The sequence below is a fragment of the Larimichthys crocea genome, chromosome XX, assembly GCF_000972845.2.
Source record: "Larimichthys crocea isolate SSNF chromosome XX, L_crocea_2.0, whole genome shotgun sequence".
NCBI lineage: Eukaryota > Metazoa > Chordata > Actinopteri > Sciaenidae > Larimichthys > Larimichthys crocea.
This window is the reverse complement of record NC_040030.1, coordinates 17,922,475-17,947,633: the sequence shown is the minus strand read 5'-3', so window position 1 is coordinate 17,947,633 and position 25,159 is coordinate 17,922,475. Positions and strand designations below refer to the sequence as shown.

Sequence of the window (25,159 nt, the reverse complement as noted above, 5' to 3'; positions counted from 1 at the left end):
GTGGAGGTGACTGGGTCTCTCATCTTGCTGATATACCTCTTGCTCTTAATTTTTCCCCCTTTTTTTATTTCTTTGGTTTAATTTGAAGACTTTGGTTTGAGCAGCATCCAGTTGCCCTTTTTTTCTTTATCTTTCACTCTTTTTTGTTGTATTATAAATCTGACATCTCTGCAATGAATAATTTGATTTTACATCTGGTTTTATGTTGCTTCCTTTTCCCCAAATGAGTTGGGCTGTAAAACTTTATTGCTGCATTGTAATTCAGTTGATTAAAGGCTGAAAAAATGTGTGTTTTACTGCTCTCTCTGTTTTTTTTTTCAGCTGTCAGAACGCTCGGTTACACCTGCAAACACATCCCACAGCAATGCCTCAAAAGTGGGCTCACTCATCTTCTGTATTTTATGTCATGTGTTTGTGGTTCCTGCTTGTCCCTTTCTACAGATATGTTTCCATTTGCAAAAATTCTACCATTATTATTAATGTTTTTCTCATCAACACACCTACGGTTATGTCCAGCGCCTTTTCACTAACCTATCAGTCTGAGGTTTTATGACTCAAATTTTACTGTCTTTCATCATCATCAGATTTCCAGACAGTTAAAGCCATAAAAAGCATGCATCCTGGTCACAGTTATAAAATCCTCAGAGCATCACAGAGCGTCTCTCCTGCCAGGAGAGATGTTCACACAGCAGAGGAGTATCTACCAGTGACTGATTCAAAAACAGTTAGCTGACTGCTAACATTCAGCACAACAGCAGCTAACTGGCCTACGTTTCTATCTCCCCTCTCTATTTCCATGGATTTTATGGATTTTTTTAAAGATTTCTTTATTTTCATATATTCCTCATTAGCTGCTGCTACAGTAGTCAGTGTTTCAGTTTGTTAAAGTTTACAGCCTGTCATACTGCTATCCTGCAATGCTCTGTGTAAAAATATTACTGAAAAAGTAAATGTCAAGGTATCCTATAACCACACACATGTAACACTTCTTAAAAATGTTCTATTCACAAACTTTGATAAATAACAATGGATATGATCTGTGATCTGCAACCAGTTTTAAGTCTCTGCTAGTTGATCTCCATGGCATATTGTACTACAGCATGGTATGCATTGGAAGATGCTCAGCAACAATAAAGTGAAAAATACTAATGTCTTAACTGGAAAAGTCCTTACACAAAGAAAAAAAAAAGAGAAAGTGTTTTAATGTTTGAACTGGGCAAAAGAGCCAAACCTGCTGGGGTTAAGTACAGCTTGAGCTAATGCAACTTAAAGTTTTGAGATTAGTAGATATTTGTTCAGATTTTGAATAATCAGACAGAGAGGTAAAGAAAAGCAGAAGAGGAAAATAGAGACAGAAATAGAATCCAGGAACAGAGATTATCATAAATGTATATGCATGTACAGTATGCTGTCTAGTTTCCAAGAAGGGAAAACTCTGCGTTAAAACGTTCCAGTGCCTCTCAAAATGTTCTGTTTGATTTCAATTTTATGTTTTGCACTTTTGGAGACATAGGCGGAAGTAAGGCTGGAAGTCCTCACCTGGCTGTCCAGGTAAATAAGGTTCCTCTGGAGGTGATGAGAAAGAACATCAGTCTGCAGGAAGCCGCAGAAGAAGAAGGAAGAACAGAATCAGGGAAAAGTGAGGCCATGTTTGGTCAAGATGGACCGAGGTGGACAGGAGAGGACAGAGGAAGGGAGGGAAAAAGGGAGTCAGAGGCACATTTCACCAGGAATGAAGAGCTCATACAAAGAGAAGGTGGAGAATGTGATGATCATTAAAAAGGCTGCATATTTAATTATGTACCATTGTATGTTTTTCAATCAGAATAATTACAAAGGACATGTTTTAGTTGACCTGAACACATCTGAATCATAGTTAATTTCTCATAATTTGTCATGGCAACTGCCGTACAGCAGATATTGTGCAATATGTAGATTGAATTTTAAACACTGTCCAGTGATAGGATTCAAGCGGTGTTCATATAAGATGCAAAAAGTGTGTTTCCAGCATTTATAAGACTATTAATTGTGACATGACCAATGCCGGTGGAAGTCACAGCACAGGTAGCACAGCAATTCCCATGACTATCATAAGAATAATAGCAGGAAAAAGGGGTCATGACTTTCATGACTTTATCTTCTGTTGAGAAGATACAGCTGGATTCTGCCTCCCCACTGACGTGTTCTGCTCATAACACAGTGCAGTCATAGTGCTACTACCTGATATTTAAGACACAGACAACCAAGAAAATCCCAGTAGGAACGTGGACATGATGTAAAAATGTGTCAAATCACCATGTTAATACATCCAAACCCCCAAATAATACAGTATCTAGTCTCACTTTATATCTATATATTATCCTAGCCAGGTCTTAAGACATGCAGATAAGCTGTCACTACTTATTGGACATATTCTGTGTGTGAATCATAAAATTCTCCAAGCAGTCAAACACAACATGCTGCACAGTTTTGAAAACTGGCATGCCAGACATGCTGCATGCCTGCAGTACATGCATGATAAAATAACTTCCAAAAAAGCTATTCAAGGACTGATAAGAAAATGAACATTAAACAAAAAAAAACATGATGATCAAGCTGAAAAGAGACAACGGGTGCCATGTTGTTTGATGCATCAGCCATGATGCATCCATGCTCTCCAGCCCTCAACACAGAGACCTCAAGCCGACATGCATGGACAGGAGCAGGGCCCCCCAATGCAAAAACACACAGCCAAATACACACACACACACACACACATACACAGATGCAAAAGAAAGCCCAGAAATCCACGCATCAGTCCCCCAAAATCCCCAGCAAAATGACACCTCCACCAGCCTGCACTCACGCTGATGCCAGAACACTGCTCCGTAATGAAATTGAATTTGGGGTGTTCGCAAAAAGACATAAAAAAGATATTGTGATTTTTAAAGAAGAAATGTTTCAGCTTCTCAGAATATTTTTTGCCTTTCTTTAGTCCTCTATGACAGACAGACTTTGGGTTGTGAATTTGTACTATTTTATGACATTTTATGGACCAAACAACTAATCAATGAATTCAGAAAAGGACTGACAGATTCAAGAATCAATAATGAAAAGAATGTATGACCATACGTTTCGATTGCACACTTATCCTACTGTAACTCCACTGTGGACCAGTGGACATGTCCATCCTACAAGACACATGGTGTAATCAGCTGACCATGATGCATTATGCTTTTTACCTGCCAGACACATCTCTCACTGGCTTCCCACTTGTGAACACAGCCAACTGTGTTTGTTGTAGCTGGCACCAATAATTCATCTATGTTTCATCTATGGAAAATACATCTGTTGTAATCTGTTGGGCTTTAGTATTATTGCATATTAATGGTATTTAGTTGAGATGTCAAAATAATATAACTTCTGTGTTACTTGTTCTTATCGTCAATTCTTATGGTTCTGTAGTAGTGGACTACATCTTTGCCAAGTTTCATGTAAATTTATCTGAAAATGTCAACCTGTAGATGGCACTATATACAAGTTAGTGGACCATCAAAATGAGTAGAATCCATCGTCTGTGAACCATGAATGTCTCAACTACATTGCCATTGTATCTGATGGATGTGCCTGACTAAAAGTCAGGTGAAAGTTGCCAAACCCATTAGGTTTCATCCTCTGTGGACCATGAATGTACACAATCTGCAGCGTTCAGTCTGGATTAAAGTAGAGGACCACTCGAGTTGAACTAAAAGAAAGAGCTTGAGCTCTAATGAGTATAATCTGTTTAGAACACACCAAAAGCAATTTCATTTGGAGTAAACTAACAGGAACCATCCCTTGTGGACACAATACAGTTTTTGTCTGCCTGGCACAAATGTGTGCATGCACTCACACACATACTATAACACAGTGCTGACCTTAGCGTTGGGCCCCTCCAAACCCAGGGCCATTAGCTGAGCTACCGTGTGTTCCCGCAGGCTGTTGAGCTCCGCCTGCTGCCGGCGGAGCTTGATCAGCAGCAGGGTCAGTTCCTCGGGCTGCACAGAGCAACACACAGAGGAGAGAAGAGCCACACTGACGACATCAACATCACCTGTCCACTGGTTGGTTGAAATTAAACATCATGCAGTGACCTTCGAGAGGAAAGAAACTACTTCCACAGCTTAACAAAATAAAAGAAGTTCTAACCCTATAGACCTATAGATAAAATGAGGCATTCAAGGCTTATATCTGGAGGCAGGATTATATTATATGCTGATGACTAAATCACTTATGTTCAACTGCAACGGCAGACATTTCATTTGTTCTTTTTACATCTAGTTTAGATTATTTATTCAGAATCTCTTCTGCAAGATACACCTGACAACACATTGCACATACACATGAAACAGTGTGAACAGAAACCTCAGCATGCAATAGATAGCCTGTTGTACACATGACTTCTCCAGTAGGATGCAATTACATGATACTACTCATTTAAGGAAGCCTGGGAGAGAGACTGAAATCACAGAGAGGACATGTGAGGCTTGCATTTCAAATATTCATTCAAATAAAAGAAACATCAGCTAGTTAGTTGATTTAAAATTTTACTGATCAATTTTTACGTGGCCACTAGGGGGCAGAAGAACTTCGCAACAACCTTACAGGCACAAACTGTACACATACAGCAGATACAAAGCAGCATTAAGTCAGCTGCCTGTGGTGAGAAGTGTTAAACCAACACAAAACTAAAAGGGGTTCAGGAGGTAAAGCGGCTGGTTTGATCCATTCCATGAGCAGATGGGACCTTAGATCGCAGCCTCTGCCATTAGTGTATGAATGTGTGTGTGAATGGGTGACTGTGTAATGTTAAGCTCTTTGAGTGGCCAGAATACTAGGAAGGTAACATATAAGTACAGTCCATTACTGTAAAAAGCTCAGAAGAACTGCAGAGAGTTGTCATTCGATTCATGGATAGCCTTACAAATATTGATTAGGGGAACTTTAAAGGTGCAATTATCCATGTTTTTATATCAACTGCCTCTAATGGCTGTGTGCAATGAGAGACAGGACACTTGTGGGTGCAAACCCAATGACAACTCAGAACACAATCTACAGTCTGCTTTACTTCAGTCAGCATCCATTGAGAGCTTATATGTTCCTGAGGAGCTGGTGAACACCAAAACAAAGCTTAATGGGCTTAAATTAGTGACCAAGTCCAAATGGATGCTAATGCTGCTCTGCGTCTGCTGGATGTGTAAAATAAAAGGCACACTCTCCATATGAAATGTTTAATGTCAGACGTTTCACAGCTCACTACCTCCGGGTTACCGAAGAGAATCCATTTTTGCGGCTTAAAGGTAAAAGATTTTCTCCAACAGGCTGAAGGCACATTTTCTCATCAGCACTACTTCACATCTGTGCCTAGTTCACGCTTTTTTTCAGGGTCTCAACAGGTGTTCTACTTTGGCTCTGATAACTGGCTGCACAGGTATAAGGCCCAGGCCAAGTCTCTGTCTGCACAATTACCCAGAAAGCCTCTGTTACAATCCTTCACTTCTGAAAAGGTTCTTTCATTTGCCATGAGGCTAAGTAAGCTAGGAAATCTCCAGCTTCAGGAGAAAAGTCGATATAATATGTCGACTGTGCAGGGAATGTTTCTGAAAATGTGGCAGCCTTTCACCGACCTCATGACTTTGCTACTGTCCACTGTCTGTGAACAGTTTGATTTATTACATATCAGCGGTCTGGGTCAAATATCTTCGTGTTGTTCCCACCATCTAGTTCCAACATCATGCTAGATGACAGTAAAGCGGACCGGGGTAATTCAATTACAGATTTATGTACACAAACACGTGCCCTGCTGACACAAACACAAGCAGAGGTACTGTAGGTCTCTATCTCTCTCTCACACACACACACACACACACACACACACACACACACACACCCTCAGCATATCATCATTAGTCACACAGGGATAAAGGAACGCAGTCACTGTGACAAAAACAGCACACTGTAAAAGCCGCGTGGAAAATTACTGGGCGCATTTTTTCATCAAACCGCCGAGGCACTCGACTGCCGACAAAGCGACGGCGGTGTTGCTCACAGCTTGTTTCGAACAGAAATATCAGGCCTCGCTCTCGACTGCCGTCGCTTCAATTTGAGAGCGAATACAATTTGACTTGTGCTGCTGCAATGTGTGTCTGTGTGTCTGCGTGCAATGTCATTAGAGACAATGGCATTGTCAATAATTACATTCCCGCTGAGAGTAGAAGAAGAAAGAAAAAGAGCAATAAGAGGCAGCTGAGAACAAGTGGTGAGTAGAGACTTTCATTTTTCGGAGTGCTCTTGAAATTCTCTACACGGTGCACAGGTAACACTCACTGTTTTGCCTTGCAGAGACTGTGGGGTGATTGTCTGAGGAGGGACGCCAGCTGCGATGGATCGTCGGTCTGGCTGGTAGCCATACTGTGGGAGAGAGAGGAGATGACGATGGGATGAATTTGACAGAAGAAGACAGTTCACCCATTTCAGTTCAGGTGATCTTCATTGTTACGCTTGAATCGAGCCTGTGAGATGAACTCAAGCAATGTAGGTGTAGTGTGAAGAACAGAGATTTCCCCTCATTAACTGATACAGATGCCCACTACATGCCTTTATAATACAAAGCACTCATTAGAATATAAATTTCATGAGTCAGTTTGAGTGAATTCTCATATATTTACATCCACTTGTGACTATATCGAGCCCAACTCATGTTCAAGTGGGCTTGATTGACACATGCTGTGAAATCAAACAGGCACCCAGTGAACCGTGTTTCCATAAGCTCCTACAATGTATTCAATTCAAAATAAAAGAATACAATAGGATACTTATATAAAACTCTAAACAATATAAAAATAATGGTTATTATGGATGTAATGTGATTAAATAAATAAAGTATGAAGTAATGCTATTAATAACAGAACTATTGATAGTTAGCTAATCCAAAACTGCTTATCTTTTAAAAGGGCTGACAATCGTTGACAGGCTATAATGGAAAGAAATACTAATACTAATAAGAATAAGAATGAGAATATAGAGTTAATAAATATGTAAAGTAGTTTTAAGAGACTATTTAGAATCCTCGGGGCTAGCGTCTCTACATGTTGCCATCAGGCTTCATCGTCCACAAATCTCCAATCTTCCATCGGCATGCAGATAACACACAGCACACAGGCACACTCACACAAGCATTTCAGAAATCAGTGATTGGATTGCTCAACATTTCTGCAGCTGAATAAGTAAAAGACCGGGATTAATATTTGATGCTGAGTTCAGCTTTGTAGCACAAAGTCAGAGCGACACTAAAGTGGCCTCTTTAACACGACAAGAACGAACCCGACTTCACTTGATTTCTCTCACAGGACACCTGTGAGAAGTATTTTACACACACTTAATGCACAAAAGAACCTGATTTAACATCCACAACTGGTTGGAAACAGTGCATATATGTATGTATGTGAGTGTCACCACAGTATATTTGATAAAAAGCTAAATGAATGAATAGCATGGACAATGGTTAAAAAAAAGGACTGGCTGGAATAGAAAGCATACATGATTTATAGTTAATTAGCTAATGCAAGCTGAAACATGTGTAATGGCCTTTAACTGAATTCATTCACTGATGTAACCAAGAGGAACATCGCTGCATCAAAGGAGGAGCATGATTAAAATGAGAAGACGACAATAGGAAACATTCAGTCAGAGCTCCATCCTGCTATCTATTTGCCAACATCTGCTTTCCTCGTCGGCAAACACAGATCAATGACTGGACTCAGTTAATGTCAACGGAATTAAATTCAGCTGCCACAGAGGGCTGGAAAGAACTGATTACACTGAAGCAGAACATTTTGTCAAACTCAAAAAAACAAACGCAAAATTAACATTTCTCTTAGAGCCGATTCATTTCACCAGTGTGACATAAAACACCTGCTGACAAGTGCTCCACCCAGAGTGTACGGGTCCAGGTTCACGGTGTGGTAATTATTTTGTGGACTGATTCATTGTTCAATAATATGCAGTACTATAAGGCACACCATGAGGTGAAATGGTGAAGGCCTTCAAAAACCACTGCGCAGGATTTAGTGACATCTAGCAGTGACGTTGCTGCACAAGTGAATACTCTTCGCCTCACCCTCTCCTTTTCTAGCACCCTCTCCACTGTTTAGTTTGTGCATTCTGGGCTACATGTAGAAACATAATGAGTCTTATTTTCAGGTGATTATAAGCTAATGAAAACATAGTTATGAATATTATATTTTGTAAATAAAACCCTGATAAAGCTGACACACGTTAAAGCTGCTTCTGCATTTTTATCTTATTTAATCAAAATAAAAACAACCTAGCTGTGGGGGGAAGGGGATTGGAATATAGTTACTGTGTGCTGTGGTACAACCATCTTTCTCAGGAATATTCTTTGTGTTGACACGTCTTCAGAGTTATGAAATAAGATGATTTGTTCTGCGAAAAGATTTAATAATCTCACAATTCTGTCAAAGTTTTGTTTGACTTCAAGGCTTCATAATTGCCAGTTCTCTCCTCTGATCTGATCGTTTGACTAAAATGTCATTCCATGGAGCAAAGATTCACTTGGAGGAACACTTTCGTAGATTGAACATTATTGCACGTCACTTCAGCTCATTGTTTTCTAATCTAATCAGTGTTCTGAGTGGCTTCCCCCTCTCTCTGACTGTGAATACAAAGCAGAACATGAGTTGCCTGGTGTATTAACGTGAGCTGTCTAGTGTGTCTCAGACAGAGCACAAACTTGATCTATGCTGTCAGTGTGGCTCACAGCTTGGGGACAGAGATTGGACCAGGGCTTTGGACTTGTGACAAGACGATTGGACTCATCCACTGAAGTGAGAATCATCCACTGATGGCAAACTGAATGCCATATCCTGCCCGCCTCTCTCTGGAGACGCTCATGGGAAAAATCAGAAGGAACATCTGTGGACTCTTGAGATTAAGGACTGAATCTGACAACCTCATACATAGTTGATGGGGGATGGGATGCCAAGTGTGAGTATGTTTTTCAATAGGAGAGAGCTGCTTTTTGTCTAATTTCCCTCCTCTGGATGGAAAGATAAGTGGCACAACTGCAAAGAGAGTGTGACTTCAAGCTATTTTCTATCTGCATCGAAGCTCTGTGATTGTCAGGATGAACTGGCATCTAAAGGGAAGTATACCTGTTTTCCATCCAACTGTCTTGAGGACAAGACTTACAGATGCTGCGTACTTAAGCGTTTTATTTCTGCATTTGCTAAAGTGGTGATCAGCAGTCTGTCGATCTACACTAACAAGATTAAAAGACACATTAAAATCAATCCATTGGAAAATCACATGGAGACTTTTGTTTTGAAGTAGCAACAGGAAATACATTGTATTGTCACATAGTTTCACTTTGTGAATAGTTAAAGTGGATTAGTTTTGAATTTTGCAAAGGGGGATATTTGAAGAAGGGTGTGATGGTCTTCCAGGGTGAGACGAAATGTTAGTTAACTGTTGGGATAGAAGACCTCCATTCTTCTCTGCCTGTACATGCTGCCTTTAGGTTTTATTATCTGAAAACGTGGCATATGGTTCCACCACTACGCAGATGACACACAACTCTACACAACTACTGCTGCTTCATCTGATGATCTGAGGTCCGTCCACAGTCATAAATTAGTGATTTAGTAGCTCCAGATTTCCTCAATTTCAATCAAACAAACTAACATTTGGTCATTGATGAACAGGCCAACCTGCACATAAAAACTAAAATCTCTCCATGTGCTGCCTGTTGACGACAGAATAGATTTTAAGGTTCTATTCACTTTTCAGTCTAGACTACTATCAGTGACTTCCTCACAGTTCATATTTCTAACAATCTCTAACAGCTCCCCTGTATTAACGACCATTTTTGTATGAAATGTGCTCTATAAAAGTGTCATATGATTTGAGTCTCCAGTGTCATGCCCTCTACCTTAGCAAGTTGCGTCTTGTGCCGATGGTCCAGCGTTGCGTCCCCCCTGAAAACAGGTGACGACACCTCAGAGTGGGTACTGTTGGGGTTGTGAGCCACCTGCTGGCGAGGAGGGGAGAAGGTGCTGTAGAGAGCCAGGGAGCCGTGAGACGGCGAGGTGGGGATGGAGTGCGCCACGGTGTGTTCGGAGATGTTGCCCATGGTCTTTGTGGTGGGGAGGGTGCCATAATGACCAACACCTGGAAGGAGAACAACATAACACTTTTAGGCTGATTATTTTGTAACACTAATACAAGTAATGATGGTGGCAGTCATCCTGCAAACAAACCTAATTATTAGAGACATATGAAAGGTTATTGTGCACCAGGAGCTGCAGCAGCACATTAAAAAATATCTTCTGAAAAATCCTTTTGTTTATGCAGTAGTTTGAAATTAGATTCCTAATTTGAGTTGTACAGAAACGCCTGGTGGTAGAGCCTGGAGAATTTTTTAGAAATGACTTGTTTTACTGTCTGAAGGTGGAGAATGGAGAGATTTAATTGGACGGCACTTTCATTTGTGATAATCTGCTTCCTGTGATATTTTCATTTTAGTTATTAAAAATACAGTTTTGAGTACCTATTACAGAAACATGAAAGATTTAATCAAATTAGTGCAAAGTAGCTGAGTGGAATCAAATGAGAAAGTCACAAGAAAATAAACCTTTCCTGAAAAAGATTCTTGACATACACAAACTAACTGAAACTCAAGACATTTTATTGGTGTTAACACACTAAGCAGGTGAACTGTGGGCCCCAAATTTGCTTTGTTGAGGATCCAGTTTCTCTCCTTGGACCCGCCAGTGTGTCCCATTGACTTTACAGTGAGATGATGTAACACATAAAAAGTGTTACTAAATTAAACCTTCATGGTTTAAAAATTCCGTCTTCGGGGAAAATGATTTTTTTTAGGCTGCAGGGGTTCTTTTCTTTTTTTCTATGTGATAAACTGGCAGCAAAACTCAGATCTGTATCCAGCTGTTCAGGTATTTTGGAGGCTGCTGTGGCCTAATCTCTAATTGTTGGACAGCACCAGGCTATATAACTAACATGGCATAAAAAAAAAGCCCCATGACTTTTCATTGAATTTGATTTGTCATGATGAGTAGGCTAACTATGAGCCAGTGTGCCTCCGAACACTCGTCGCCGCTCATACTGTATGACAGGAAGTATCTGTCAGTACCTGTTGGCTGTGCCAGACTCTGCCTGGAGTAGGCCTGCCTCTGCTGCCACTCATACAGCTGCCACATGGTGTCGTCCCTCATCGACCTCCTTTTCTCCGCCGTGGTGACAGTGGTGGTGGACGCGGGACGGAGGGCCCTGTCATAGACGGAGCCCGCCACGCTACAGATGCTGTCGGGCCTGACCATGCTGTTGCGGGGCAGCGTGCGATAGCCCTCCGGGTAGCGGGGCACGATTTGAGCACGGTGGCTGGGCATGTTCCTGGGTAAGGTCTGATAGGACGTAATACTGCAAGAGAGAACAGACAAAGTGATGAGAAAGAAGAACTCGCTAACCACCACGGACTGTTTATTTCCCCCCCATTAAATGGAGGTCAGAGGTTAGATTAGATTTTGATCTGTGTCCAGTCATTTTGTTGTTTGTGTTGTGAATTCATGAACAGGATCTGGTATCTGTCTTGAGCGGACTGCCATATGCGATTTTAATCTCGCAAAGTGCAAAGAAGTAGGTCTAGGGCTCACACACTGTGTGGGTGTCTCCAAGCTCACCTGCTATTTTAGTTTATGGATGGTGCAGCAGCGGAAAACGCAAAAGAGCTGAGAGAATTGGAATACACACTCCGAGCCAGTCACATCACTGGTCTCATTACTCTGAAACAGCTAAACCAATCACAGTGATGCACGATGAAGACAACACCTCAACAAATAAAGAATCTGCTTCTCAAACTATTAAATCATTTTATTATCTGAATGATGCAGAGAGACACCACAGATCTGCAGCCAGAGTGTGGCTACTTTAACAGTTAATTAGTACAGTCATTATTGAAACAAATTATTTCAAATGAAATATATACATACATATATGATTTGTATTCTTCCGGTGCTATTCTGTCATATATCTCAATGTGACACAGCAGCATTTGTGCCATTTCAAGAATAAATTATGGACCACTAATATATAAAATAAATGGATTAATGGTTCTTTTGTTGCAGCCTGGGGTCATTTGCACATAATTTAATGAAGGTAAACACAGTGGACGGTTGTGTGTAATGATGCGACGCTCCAATCAGAGGCTGCAGATTTATCAACATATGTTTGACGCTGCCTTCAGATGCTGCAGGGATTTAATGGAGTGAAAGAGAAGCTTTTCATGCAGCAGCTGTGGACAACACATACTGATACTGGTGTTCCTGCTTTAATCACATTAATAGTTACTTTTTTATGCTTCTGTTTGTCTATTTTATTTGCAAATTTCCACCGAATATCTCTTTGCGCTGCCTCTTCTCAATGAACCTTCCACCTGTTTGCACTGTGCGCTCTCCAAGCTTTGCACCAAAATACCCCACAGTCAGTCAGAGAGAATTTCAAGGTCAGGAAAACACCAGACTGTCTTGAATACACAGTTGAAAAGTCTGAAGACAAACAGACAAATCAAAAAGCCTCGACGCTACAAAACAGAAAGGCATTTGGTAGCTTTGAAGTGAGGCACTGGAGCTTCTGTTGAACGCTCTGCAAAGACTGAAGGTAGCAGAACACATACAGTACGCACATACACATACATGGTCCTTGGAGATTTTATAAAACTCAGTGGTGCAGTGAAGACTGTTAAGAGTGAGAAAACATTAGGAAAAAAACATATTCACTGTGGACAATCTGCAGCCCTATTTCACTGATAATAACCTCGTGATGTTCAATACACACTTATAAATAACAGCCTGTCTGGGGAGCAGTCATATCCAGAGAAAATCCAATATCCAGACCGGATACTCGATTTCCAGGAAAGCACCTTAACTGTAGAGCTTCAGTAGAGTTATAACCCTGAATCTGACCCTGAATCAGTGCCAGCTCAAGGACACTTCAGCAGGATACTGATTCTTTAAGCTAAAAGACATTCCAATAAGCTGCTCCATCACCTTGTCACTCCTGTAATGTTCAGTGAGGGCAACGGTAACTCAAGGCTCTGTCGTCATCTATCTCCTTAGAGGACAGGTTAGGACTCAAATGGGTATTTTCATCCTGGGTGTCAACTGTAAGTTCACGTTTGATCGTATCCCTATATTCTGCTGTGGTTCAGTGGAATATAGGTGCTCTTTGACCTTTCAGTCAAAAGTGTCCAACATCAAATATGGTCATCCATCTTGTTTTATGTCCAAAAACATATTTTGTGAGGTAACACTGACCTTGTCACTGAAATATTATCAGTTCATTCTGGAACTTATCCTTTAATCAAATCAGATTTTATTTGTATAGCCCAAAGTCACAAAGTACATTTGCCTCGGAGGGCTTTACAATCAGTACAGACACCCTCTGTCCTTAGACCCTTAAATGCATCTGCATGTTTTGGAGTTGCTCTTGGTTTTGAGAGGCCCTCCAAACAGAGTGCCACAAGGAGAAGTCACTTATCTAAATACAATGGAACTGAACTGGAAAGCAAAAAGCATGGATGAAAATCAAATGCCTGACAAGGATGCATCGAGGTGTTTAACCCCAGTGGCTCCTGGTTGCATGGTGTTATGGAACCAGCCCTTGTTGGCATGATTATTCAACACTTCCGAATAATCTACCAGATTATCAGTTCACAGAGCAAAGAAATCAAAGCAGAAGATTTACTTCCTTGATCACTAAAAATAAAAAGTAACTAATAATCAGGAATTTAGTGGTGAGAGCCACAGGACCCAGACCACGTTCCTGTGATGTTAGACAGCTCAGACAGAAAGTAATGTTACTGAACAAAGGACTAAGTAGCAGAGATTTTTCCTTCTTTTGTCACACAGGATGATGGCGTCAGGAACTGAACTTTGCAGAAACTGAACTTTGCAGAAACTGAACTTTGCAGAAACTAATAAATGTGCAAATAACTGAATAAATGAATGAGTCATTCTGTAAACCAATCCGTGACTCATGAATCTTACAGTGGCCAGATCTGTCTCGAAAGCAGCAAGAGATGAGATTACCGTAAAAACATGTCTGTGTTATGGTGATTGGTTCAAATGTCTTCCTTAGCAAAAAACACAGCAGACAGCAGCTGATTAAACCTGCAGGTTTGATTGTTGACATTCAAGCCTCAGTTGCATGTAGCACACACATTTACCTGATACAGTGAAGAATGCAAGTTAAGAGCAAGGGCCAGAGGCATTCATTCAATTACATACATTCCACATAAACCCCTGCACTCACTGTTACCCTGCAGCCACTAAATCAATGCTTTTAATCAGGGTGTACTGAATGGGAACCAGCTTAATTATCAGTATGTGTGCGCCTTGACATGTATGGTGCGCTTGACTGCCTTTAATTATCAAACTACTTTTGTTAACAGAACTCCTCTTCACTTTCACTTTCGCTTTGACCCGAGAACACGAGTAACAAGGAGCTTGTTATCATTATAGCCATTAGAAGCTAATCATAAAATAGACGCCTCCATTCTCTTGGACTGTGGCTTTGACCTTATAAGTCCACAGGGAGATATATTATGGTCGTCGTCACTCTTGCTATCACCATTCATCACCTGGATGGATAGAGCATTGCAGGCTTTGCTCATCTCATTTAACCTTTGCATTCAGAAGAGAGACAAGCTAACATCCGGATCTGCACCGTCTAAACAATGAGCAGGCGAGGTGAAGGCCTAAACCATGACTGTGCATTTTTATTTTTATTTATTTCGCTTTATCCTGGTGGTTTAACATGTCTGCACATTTATTGATTTATCTTTCTTTTCCCAACTTTGTGTCATGGCTTATGAGATACACTACACTACTATTTCAATGCAATGACAATGAACATGCTAGAACAAAACACGGCCCTGCATATGTTTTAATCCAATGTGAGCAACCCCTACTTCATATGAACGTTATTAAACATTAACAATTTCACAGTTTCATCTACTCATGAGTCGGGTTCTTAAAGGAACTTTTTCCTTGCCACTGTCACCAAGCGCTTGCTCATGGTGGTTGTTGTTGAGGCTCTGTAAATAACATAAAGAGCACAGTCTAGACTTGCTCTATATGGAAAGTGTCATGACATACCTTCTGTAATGATTTGGTGCTATATAAATAAAATGAAACTGAATATTATTGAATACATTACCATGAACTTAAAAGAATAACTCAAAATAATGATACATTTTTCTCACCCCACCATCAATGCATCTATCAGCTATCACATTAACAGGCAGTCCTTCTCAATCTGGTTTAGTCCTAGCAGGTATTATATGGTTTTGTCTGCTGCAGTGGCTCCATAGTTGAATCCTCCTAACCCTTTTCCATTTCATTTCCCCAGCTGAAAAAACCTTACTTTGTAAATATTGTATCAGTGGTAAGAACCATTGGGTATTAGAAGTTGAGTTGGCAGGAATGCGTTAGCCAGATGTAGAACACTGTAGCACTACTATGCACACAAATGCGTAAACAATGAATGCTAAAGCTGTGGTGCACCTACACCCAAACTATACAGCCCTACAGATAAACCTGTACAGACAAAAGATTAACCTACACTTTCCTTATGCAGCGGTGTGACAGTAGAACGAGTATTTAAGAGTAATTATGTTACGTGACCAGTGCTGTTAAAAGGACATTTCGGTCTGAAGTGCAGTGACATTTGTATACCTGGCCTGAGAGCACTAGTCTGGGGACCCTTTTCACTGTTCTTGTGGGCATTTTTCTGTCATTATTTCTCATAGATAGTCACCGGCACAGATAGATAACATTCTGTTATTACTCTTAAGTCTTTCTGAAGCTGACACTTGCACTCAATGATTGGTCAGGTTGTTGCTGTGAAAGAAGGCAGAGCTGTAGCTTTGACTTTAAAGAAATGTCTGAAAGCTATTATCCCCATTTGCATGATTCATCACATCTGCCCCCACTTTATGATGGCGGGCTTTTGACCATGCATTGATTCGTGGCAGTTCAGGACAGTTAAAGACATTTCCCTTTAGATGTGGTAAAAACTAGTTCGCCCACACCTATCTATGGAACACCATGACATCCACGGCCGCCTACTTTTAAACATTATGAAACTTAAATATCAACTGATCTTTGGAAAAAACCTGCATTAACCAGCATTATGTATAAATATATCAATTCTGTATAAAACTAAACAAATTTGCACATGTACAATGGTCCACGGGATGTCCATTTCAATCACGTGTCCATGACCATAAAGGTCAGTGTGGACATCTGCAAGATATATGCATGCAGACCACACAAACTGCACTTGAACATGTGCTCCAACATAAATTCAAATAATACACCATGGACACATAACCACAGGAGTCCAGGTTTCATCATCATTGATGTCTGTGAAGGCTTGCATAGATTCCTTGAAGACTTATGACGACGTAAACTGTCCATGACCATATTCAGCTATTACACATGTGAGAACATGCCCGACACCCAATCCTTTCTCATATCAAATAAATATAGTGTCACTTTAATGAAAAAGCATACATTTGAGACTATACTTATGGCAATAACTGGTCAAACTACAACATGTATTTAAAGATTGTCTTTCACCTAAGGTATGATAAGAGCTTGTATCTATGGTAGAACTTAATGAACCAGTTTGAAAGGAAGACATATCTTAACCCAGTCAGCCACAGGGGAACATTGCTTCCTTTCAGGCCTTTGAAGGGGACATCAGAGCTGCAAAATACATCACTTCTGTGCTCTAGGGGAGTTTATTGATTTTTTTTCCCCTTTCCAACTCTTTCTTTTTTGCGTCATACACTAAAAACAGGATTTTCTCGCTGACACCAATACAATGAAACAGATTGAACACTTTCCAAGTTTGGAGAACATCAGAGTTAACAAGATTATGAGTTAATATCCAGGAATCATTAATTAGCCATTTGGATGCAAAAGCTTCTTCACAGACACTCCACAGACTGCTGGTCTCTGGATGTCTGTCAACCTTTCTGACAGTACAGCAGATGCATTCTGCCTTATAGAGTCATATTAAAAACACACATATAGATATGCTACAATTTAAAGCCATTAATACTGATTACGGAATAATAGGTAATAATTTACAACATGCAGTGCGATACATTCTGCTGTACTGACACTGTGTGCACTGATTTGTATGGAAAGAGCATATTCCTTCTGTAAAATGGTTTATCATACTGTTTAATATTTGATGATATCCAAACTAAAACTCCAACCAAAATCAAACCAGAGTGGTGAAGTTACATTTACACATCACTGTACACTTTGGTTCTCAAATAATTTCCCTTGTTCTCGAGCCAAGTTAAAACCTTCTTTATCATCACCAATTGTCTCGATCAATTCTGCATAATTAACATTTAACAGTACTAATTCTATCAGCCCATACGTCACCACCAAGCAGCAACCTCTGTGGCAGCTCCTCTTGTTGTCCACATGAGGCTAGCTCCAGAAGTGAGCCAGTCTCCATAAGTCCCCATGTCCAAATGTCCAACTTCACAGCAGAAATAAACATGTTTACAGCCTGGTACAAAAAACAGTTTTGGTCTCTGTAGCTAATTTCCCCGTTCATGACAACTGTACTGAGGGTGAATTTATATACAACTCACCTGTTCAGATGATATTAAGGGTTATTATAAATTATAAATGATATTAAAGTTATGCAGAATTAACAGCGTGAATGCACTGATTGACAGGTAGGTGTCAAGCACGCCTCAAATGATCCATGTCTTTGCAGATTTTCCAATTAGCCAGGAGGTCGAAGAGACGGGACTGCCAACATGGTGACATATTCTGAGCTCTTCAGCTCTTCAGAAACCTACAGGTGATGTCACGCATACGCAGTCACCGCCTTGCTGCTCTGAGTTTCTCTTTTTAACGGAAATCCTGTTTTCTCCCATCAGGTTTTTTTCCACTTCTGCTTTGTCATGTCTGTATTGCCGTTAAACTAGTCAGTAGAACTCAACACTTCCTACAGAGATGATTCACGCTGAACAGTTCCACCAACTCTGCAGGCATATCTAATTCTTTCCTTTTTATTGTGCAAATATTTGCAGGAAGTGCATGCTGAGATGTAAAAAGCAGAAACGGAAAAGTAGAAAGGACTGGAAATATTAGGTGAATAAAACTGTCATATTTCTGTTAGGTAGAGCAACTCTGAGCTGCAGAGTCAGTATGACGTTATGAACATAATACTGAATTTATTATGTGAATCATTATAGTACAGGTCATTTACCCCTTCAGTGTTTTTATTAGCAACCACTCTGTACTCTTGCTAGACACCCCCTGACTTTTATTTGAAGATAATTTACAATATTACTGGAAGCATTACACATTACACAATAAATTCACCATTTATATTGGTGTCAGACAGTAACATAATAGGACTACTTACAGGAATGATAACAAGGAATGATAAAGGAAATAAATGAAGACACATGTCAGGCTGCACATGCACACTCACTAACAATGCTGCAAATCGTCTCTATCACTTATCACCACTGTACTATGCACGACTCTGCTCACTTAAAATAATTTGGCTGTTTGCAGAAGCAGGACTCGCTGTTCGCAGCAATAACAATCAGTCCTACAACAAAGTTTCTCCATTTCCCTCCTTTGCGCTGAGTGCTGATAAAGATGACAAATGTGGCTCAGCAGAGCTCAGCTTTCTCTGCTCTCATTACAGTCTCATTTCCATGACTTATTCATGGCAGCAGAAGGAGAAGCGGAGGCGCTGAGAGCAAACCAAAAACATCAGCCCTCTGCACTTCTGTTCCGCTGCGTTCCTCGGTACAGCCCGCTAAACACCGGCTAAACGCCAGCACTCCCCAAATGAGATACACATCTGTGGTGACACAGAAAGCTTTCAGCTCAAGGTCAGAGCAAGGACAGAGGATGATACACGGGGAACTAGGGGGGGAGACGGAACAGCAGAGCTGAAAAAAAGGTTTTAAATCTTGCGCACCTGTCGGGATGACAGGTCGCCATTAGGTTGTAGTGAAAAAGAATGTGCAAGTTGTGCACAAATGACTATGTAGAGTTGAAAACTGTGTAATGTGTATTGAAGACCTGTTTTCTGTTCAGGTTAAAAGGAGCGCTTTACATACAAACATAAATAAATCAAAAGAAAACCACAAAATGAAGCTGCTGAGTGGAAAGGGGGACGGAAAGCCTCCGGTGTCCTGACAAAAACAGTTAGCCTATTGCAGATATGGATTTTTGTGGGCTTTAAATATACTGTATATAAAGAGTTCATTATTCTCATTGTGTCTTATAGATCCCAGCAGCACATAAACCTCTCTCTGTGTCATACAAGTTACAAGTGCAATGTTATGAGTAATAGCTAATCATGAAGTTAATGACTTGCGACAATGCAATTTGAGAACTGATCAAAATAATATAATCAACATTTGCAAAGGCCTATATATGTGTACACAAACATGGATGAGTTATGATGTTTTTCTATAATTAATGTTCACAGTTGTGAGCTTAAACTATAATGATATGTCAGTGTGTTTAGAACTTGTTTCTGCCCCACAGTGGCCAGAAAATCACTTATTGCAGATTTAAATCATATTCAATGAACCACTACTACAGCTACTGTTCCCAGTGAAAATAACATCAGCAGGGTGGACATGTCGCTAGCTACTGATTGGTTCGAACATAACTAAACAAAGTTACATGACATAAAGTCAGCCTGAATGAATGAATGTTGGTTCCAGTCCTGTGTTGTGTGTTTTGGCATAACATTTGAGCATGCAGAACCTTTGTAGGAAAGTGAACCATGATGTATGGACATGGCCTTCTTTGATTAAAAAAGGCTGAGTCTCAGATTAAGATTGCCTTCAGACAGAATCTGGAAATAACTTAATAATAAAAACCAGGAAATAACTATTTTCCTGATTAACCCGGCTTTATCAATGCAGCTGCTTTGACCAAAGCTCGGTCTCCAAAACAAATTAAACTTCTTTGTGCCACTATTTTGCAGCATAAATTGGGAGTCAGCTGGGTGCATGAAATAAAAGTCAGAACATTTCAGGCTGACTGTGGAGGTTTGACTGGTCTGATTGGTGGCACAGTGTGATGTTGGGCTGTGTTTTCCCAAATGTTGGATCTTGCTCAACTTGTTGCCGCAGGTTGTTGCGTTTTTTGGTGGACACTCCTGTGGACTGCACCGCTGCAGCCAAAATGGACGACCCCCATTCAAATGAATGGCAAAACCACAGCAGTGCTGGATCTGCTCTGAATGTATGCACAACCCAAATGATTTTAACAACAAACAACACTTACAAACACACACACACACACACACACTCTCTCACACACACACACACACACACACAGTCAGTCTCACCTCCTGGTTTCCTCATCCGGTCCTCTCGTCCTGTGTGTGCGCACCCAGTGCTCCAGCTGCTGCATGGAGTTGGTCCTGGACAGTCCTCTCTCCGGCTCCTGGACTGGAGCAGGGGACTTTAATGGACCCCCAGCCAGGCTGGCGTCCACCTCTGCTGGGCTGCAGTCCCCAGTCTGCTGCTCCCCTGATGTGGATCCAGAGCCGTTGACCTGCACAGGCTTTTGGACGTTGAGGTTGGCCTGGCCCTGGCGAGACGCGGACACCGCGGCCGCGATGGCGGCGGCCTGTGCCGGCTGCAGCTTGATGCTGCTGATTTTAGTGAGAGTCCTCTCTGCACTCGGGTCTCTCTGAAAGCCGTATTTATCTCCACCACGGACCGTAGCATACTTCTGTACGTCTGTGAGGGTGGCGTATTTATCTCCTTCTCGTAGCGTGCTGTATTTCTTCACTTCCTTCACAGTGCCGTATTTGTCCACAACTTGTATAGTACCATATTTATTGTCACTCATCGTGCTGTATCTCTCTGTCTCCTTTAATGACAGCTGCCTCTTCACTTCTTTTTGAGGAACGTATTTCTGTCCGTCTTTCTGGAGTGTGTGTCTGTCTCCTACTTTCTGCAGTGCATATTTTTCACCATCCTTCGTGAGCAAGTACTTCTCTCCATCTTTAGATGGAGCATATTTATCCTCCATTGGCATTACTGTGTACTTTTCATCCACTTTTTGAACAGCGTACTTCTCCATGTCCCTGTGAATGGCACACACGTCTCCGTCTTTCTGCAGCACAGATTTCTCGCCGTCTTTTCGCAGCAGGTACTTCTCCCCGTCCTTGTGGAGGAGATACCTGTCTCCGTCCTTCTGAACCGTGTAGCTCACGCCGTCTTTCTTCAGGGAGTACCTCTCCCCGTCCCTCTGTAACGTATAGTACTCACGCTCTCTCTGGCCGTTGTGTTTCTCAATGTCTTTTTGCCGTTTGTCGTCAACTCGAGATAAGGAGTGCTGTCGCAGAGGCTCGCGGTTGCGCTCGTTGTTCTGGATCTCGGGTCGGGTTAGGACTCTGTGGTTGAGTAAGTTGTTCAACTCGTGAGGCGTCCGCTGGTCCACTTTCAACTTATCCAGTCTGTGATGAAAGAAAAAGTAATTAAAGGCAAGAGTTTTCTAAGAGATTGCAAAGATAACTCAAGTGTCAGAAGTCATGTGTTTCTCTGGCACCCTTCCTCTCTGGCCTTCCACTTCTTAGAAGTTCCTGATCTCTGACAGAAACCCACGAAACCGCAAGACCACAGTGATTCTGGGTTCATTGAGTACTGGATTCACGACAGTGAAGAATTATGGCTATTAGAGTTAGGGTTGTAGCCTAACAGAAGACTGTGTATCAATGTGTTTAGTCTCACTAAGAGAGAAGCTAACTTATCAATCCTTCGCCCTCCACCCAACTCGTAGTGAATACCTACCTTCTGGTTGGTTCGGTGTGGACGAGGGCAGCATCAGTCATGACTTTCATCCAGGATTCCATCTCTTTGGCTGTGTCAGTGCAGAAATAATACGTCCGCATGTTGGGGTGAGTGGCCTGGCAGGGTGAGGGAGATAAGAGGAGGAGATAAAACTGAAATGTGAGAAACAAGAGTCAAAAGTTGGATGGCGACCTTGAGATAGCAGCAGGGAGTCTTTACATCATGCCTGTTGGCAGAGGGTGTGTTTGTGTACAGTATGATTGTGTGTGTGTGTGTGTGTGTGTGTGTGTGTGTGTGTGTGCTCTCTGTCAACCTCTCTATGTGTGAAACATAAGTGTGAAAGTCTTCAAGGCTCCTCTGTGGATCTTGGCAGGTAAAGCTGCATAAATAAAAGTGACACTGACTAACAACTTCCAGTGTGTGTACAGTGTGTGTTTGATTACTTTGTGTATGTGTACTAATGAGACTCTGTGAAGTAGCTCCAATCATCAGATCCTCACTCTTCACTTTTCAGAATGCAAACTCAGAGGAAACTATGCTCGCTCCAAGTTCAGTTAAAAATAGAACTTTGCTTATTCGTCTTTTTTATGAAATTAGAAGATGGAAGTTAAAGGTCCAGTGTGTCAGATTTAGGGCGCCGTTTTCACAGAATATAAAATCAATAACTATGTTTTAATTTGTTTATAATCACCTAATAATAAGACTTGTTGCGTTTTTATTACCTTAAAATGATCTACAGACAATTTCCATGGTATATTCTATGTTGAACCACCATGTTTCTACAGTTGCCAGGGATGGACAAACTAAACACTGGCTCTCGCTGTAGTTTCTCCTTCACACTAGGAAAAAGGTAAGGCCAGGAGGTTGCAATCAACAACTATACTGCTAGATGTCACTAAATCCTACGCACTGGACCTTTAAGTATGGAGCTTTACTGAAACAGAGTTAGCCTAGCTTAGCATAAAGATTAAAAAGAGGGGTAAACAAAGTTTCAAACTACACCTACGAACACGTCAACAGCTCACGCTCTCTCTTCTTTAACTCTACATGAAAACAATTTGTAGTTTAAGGGTGACTCTTGTGATGGAACTTATTTGGGGCAGTGAATGCAGTGAAGACTCATAAATACAGGGAGGTTGCCAGGTTTGGGTACCATCGATCCTCAAACCAAACTCAAGACCTGTCCTCGCTATATCTGGCAACTCAAGTTATGCCCACAAGTAATAGTTTCCACATGGAGCCACAGACGGATTAAATGTTGATTTATGGTTGGATTAAGCAAATAGTAAATAGGGCTCTGTCTGAGGATTTCTCCAACTTCCTTAACCCTAACAACATTACCACCACCAGCTTCACACCGTGATCTAACTTGTCTCAGCTCTCTTTTTTGGTCTCTCCCGGGACAGAACATGACAGTATCCCCATATTTAAAGAATATCTATAATTCTATTAGACAGAATTATAAACATTTCTGACTGCCACATGTTCGTGGACGTGGGACCAGCCCTTCCCTTAAGTAGCAGCTGCTTCTGTCACAGTCAGAGTAACTTACTTACTACCTAAAGTAAAGCATTCTTATAGTGAGCTGTTATTTGTAAACAGGAATCAATAAAAGACATTCAGGCACTTAAGTAAGCTTAATGATCACCATCACGACTCATTAAGAACCTATCCAGAAAAGTGACCTTTCAGATAGACTCTTGTGTTTTACCTTGAAGGCGTATTTCCTGCTGATGTGATCGTCCACTGACAGCATGGAGATGTGAAAACTGGGCAGCAGGATACTTCCCAGGATGCTATCTTCTTTCTCATCTGCACCAAGGAAGACAGAGAAATAATCATATGCCAACATATACAGAATAGACATTTGTAGTAAACTAAGCATCAGAAGGTTGGACTGGTATCTTTGTTGGTGGTGATTGAGGAAGTGATGACTTTGTTCCTCGACTTGTGCTGAGGTTTTGGAGTGTGTTGACTTTGACAACATGGAGGTCTAGCATTATCTGGCTGACGGTGTGATAAACGGTGAGCAGACGATGATGGAACAAAACCCACTGAGGCTTATCACACCACAGCAGACAGAGACAGAGAGATGATCGCACGTCCTTACGAGCCTTCTGCATGAACTACGATCTTGTTTCCCTCCCTGTCTGTGCTGCACGGCTGAGGACAGACTTTCAAGAGATCCTTGATTTTTACCTTTCAAATTCCAGAAGCGATGCAGCTGCAAAGCACAAAAGATGTGAAGTGCAGCCGTGACTGCGTTACACTCAACCTCTCCAACTAAATATTTATTGATGCCACATTTAAAACAGCCTTTCAAAAACAATCAGAGCCGGATCATGTTGGGATGGTAATAACTGCATCGCTCCATCGCCTCTGTGTGCTCTGTATATCAGAATGCTGTTTTGATGGGAGCTCACAGGTTTAGAACTAAAAAGCAGCACAGAAACATGAGTTAGTGCACCAGCTGAACCTGCAACCTGTGCTGCCGTTTGCTTTAGCCCAGCCTACGACGGTGAGCTCTGCAGCTCCTGCAGCTCCTCCAGCCCTGTCTTAGCTGCTGAATTATTGAGATAGAGAACACACACACTGAAAATGAGCAAGAAAGAGAGGGAATGAGTAATAGGCATGCAGAGAGATGCTGTAGGTACACACTGCGGTGCAAGTAGGTGTTTTCAGGCTTTTTCTGAACGATTGACGTTTCGAGATTCTTCAGCAGGTCCTCTGAGGTCTGAGGAGGCTGCAGATCTGTCATGAAAACTTCATGAACTTATCTGAACTGTCTGTTCAGATGAGTTCCTGAACGCAAACAGCATGTCTAAATATCACATACTGCATCTGTGAATCTTTAGATTAAGACTATAGCTTAATTTAATGCAGAATAAGGACTCATTTTTTTTACAGGTTCGGTGCGAAAGAGACTGTTCTGCCTTTCTCAGACAAAAGCTTAGAAAAAGGTGCTCGCTCACCCCGCTTAATTTACTTGCTTAGTTTCACTCAATTCCTGGATGCTGATTATTCTGTTTGATCTTGCAGAAACTCAACAATCGAGCCAAAACAGCCCAACACTGCTGCAAAAATTTAACTCTTTCGACCGCCTTGAGGGAAACCCGGCTCCTACTTTGAAAACATCTCATCTAGAGCTCCACTCTATATCCAGTGTAATGTCTGCTTCACCATACAACATCAGTTATACACCTAAAATACACTACTCACAAAAAGTTTGGG

At 41.3% G+C, this 25,159-nt stretch overlaps 1 protein-coding gene across 8 annotated transcripts in view; it reads right to left on the bottom strand.

The window, feature by feature from the left end:
- The window catches only part of LOC104926799 (pleckstrin homology domain-containing family A member 5), a 93,270-nt gene that overhangs the window by 21,199 nt on the left and 46,912 nt on the right, over positions 1–25,159 (bottom strand). For 6 of the 8 annotated variants that reach the window (XM_019254459.2, XM_019254460.2, XM_019254457.2 and 3 more), the window contains 8 exons: positions 23,640–23,740; positions 21,929–22,044; positions 20,476–21,594; positions 11,189–11,475; positions 9,968–10,206; positions 6,346–6,429; positions 3,897–4,016; positions 1,540–1,593 (listed from right to left, as the gene is read on the bottom strand). In XM_019254459.2, the coding sequence (XP_019110004.2) occupies positions 1,540–1,593; positions 3,897–4,016; positions 6,346–6,429; positions 9,968–10,206; positions 11,189–11,475; positions 20,476–21,594; positions 21,929–22,044; positions 23,640–23,740 (2,120 nt within the window). The remainder of the gene's footprint in view (positions 1–1,539; positions 1,594–3,896; positions 4,017–6,345; positions 6,430–9,967; positions 10,207–11,188; positions 11,476–20,475; positions 21,595–21,928; positions 22,045–23,639; positions 23,741–25,159) is intronic. The other 2 variants (XM_027272494.1, XM_027272496.1) reach the window with 2 other exon arrangements.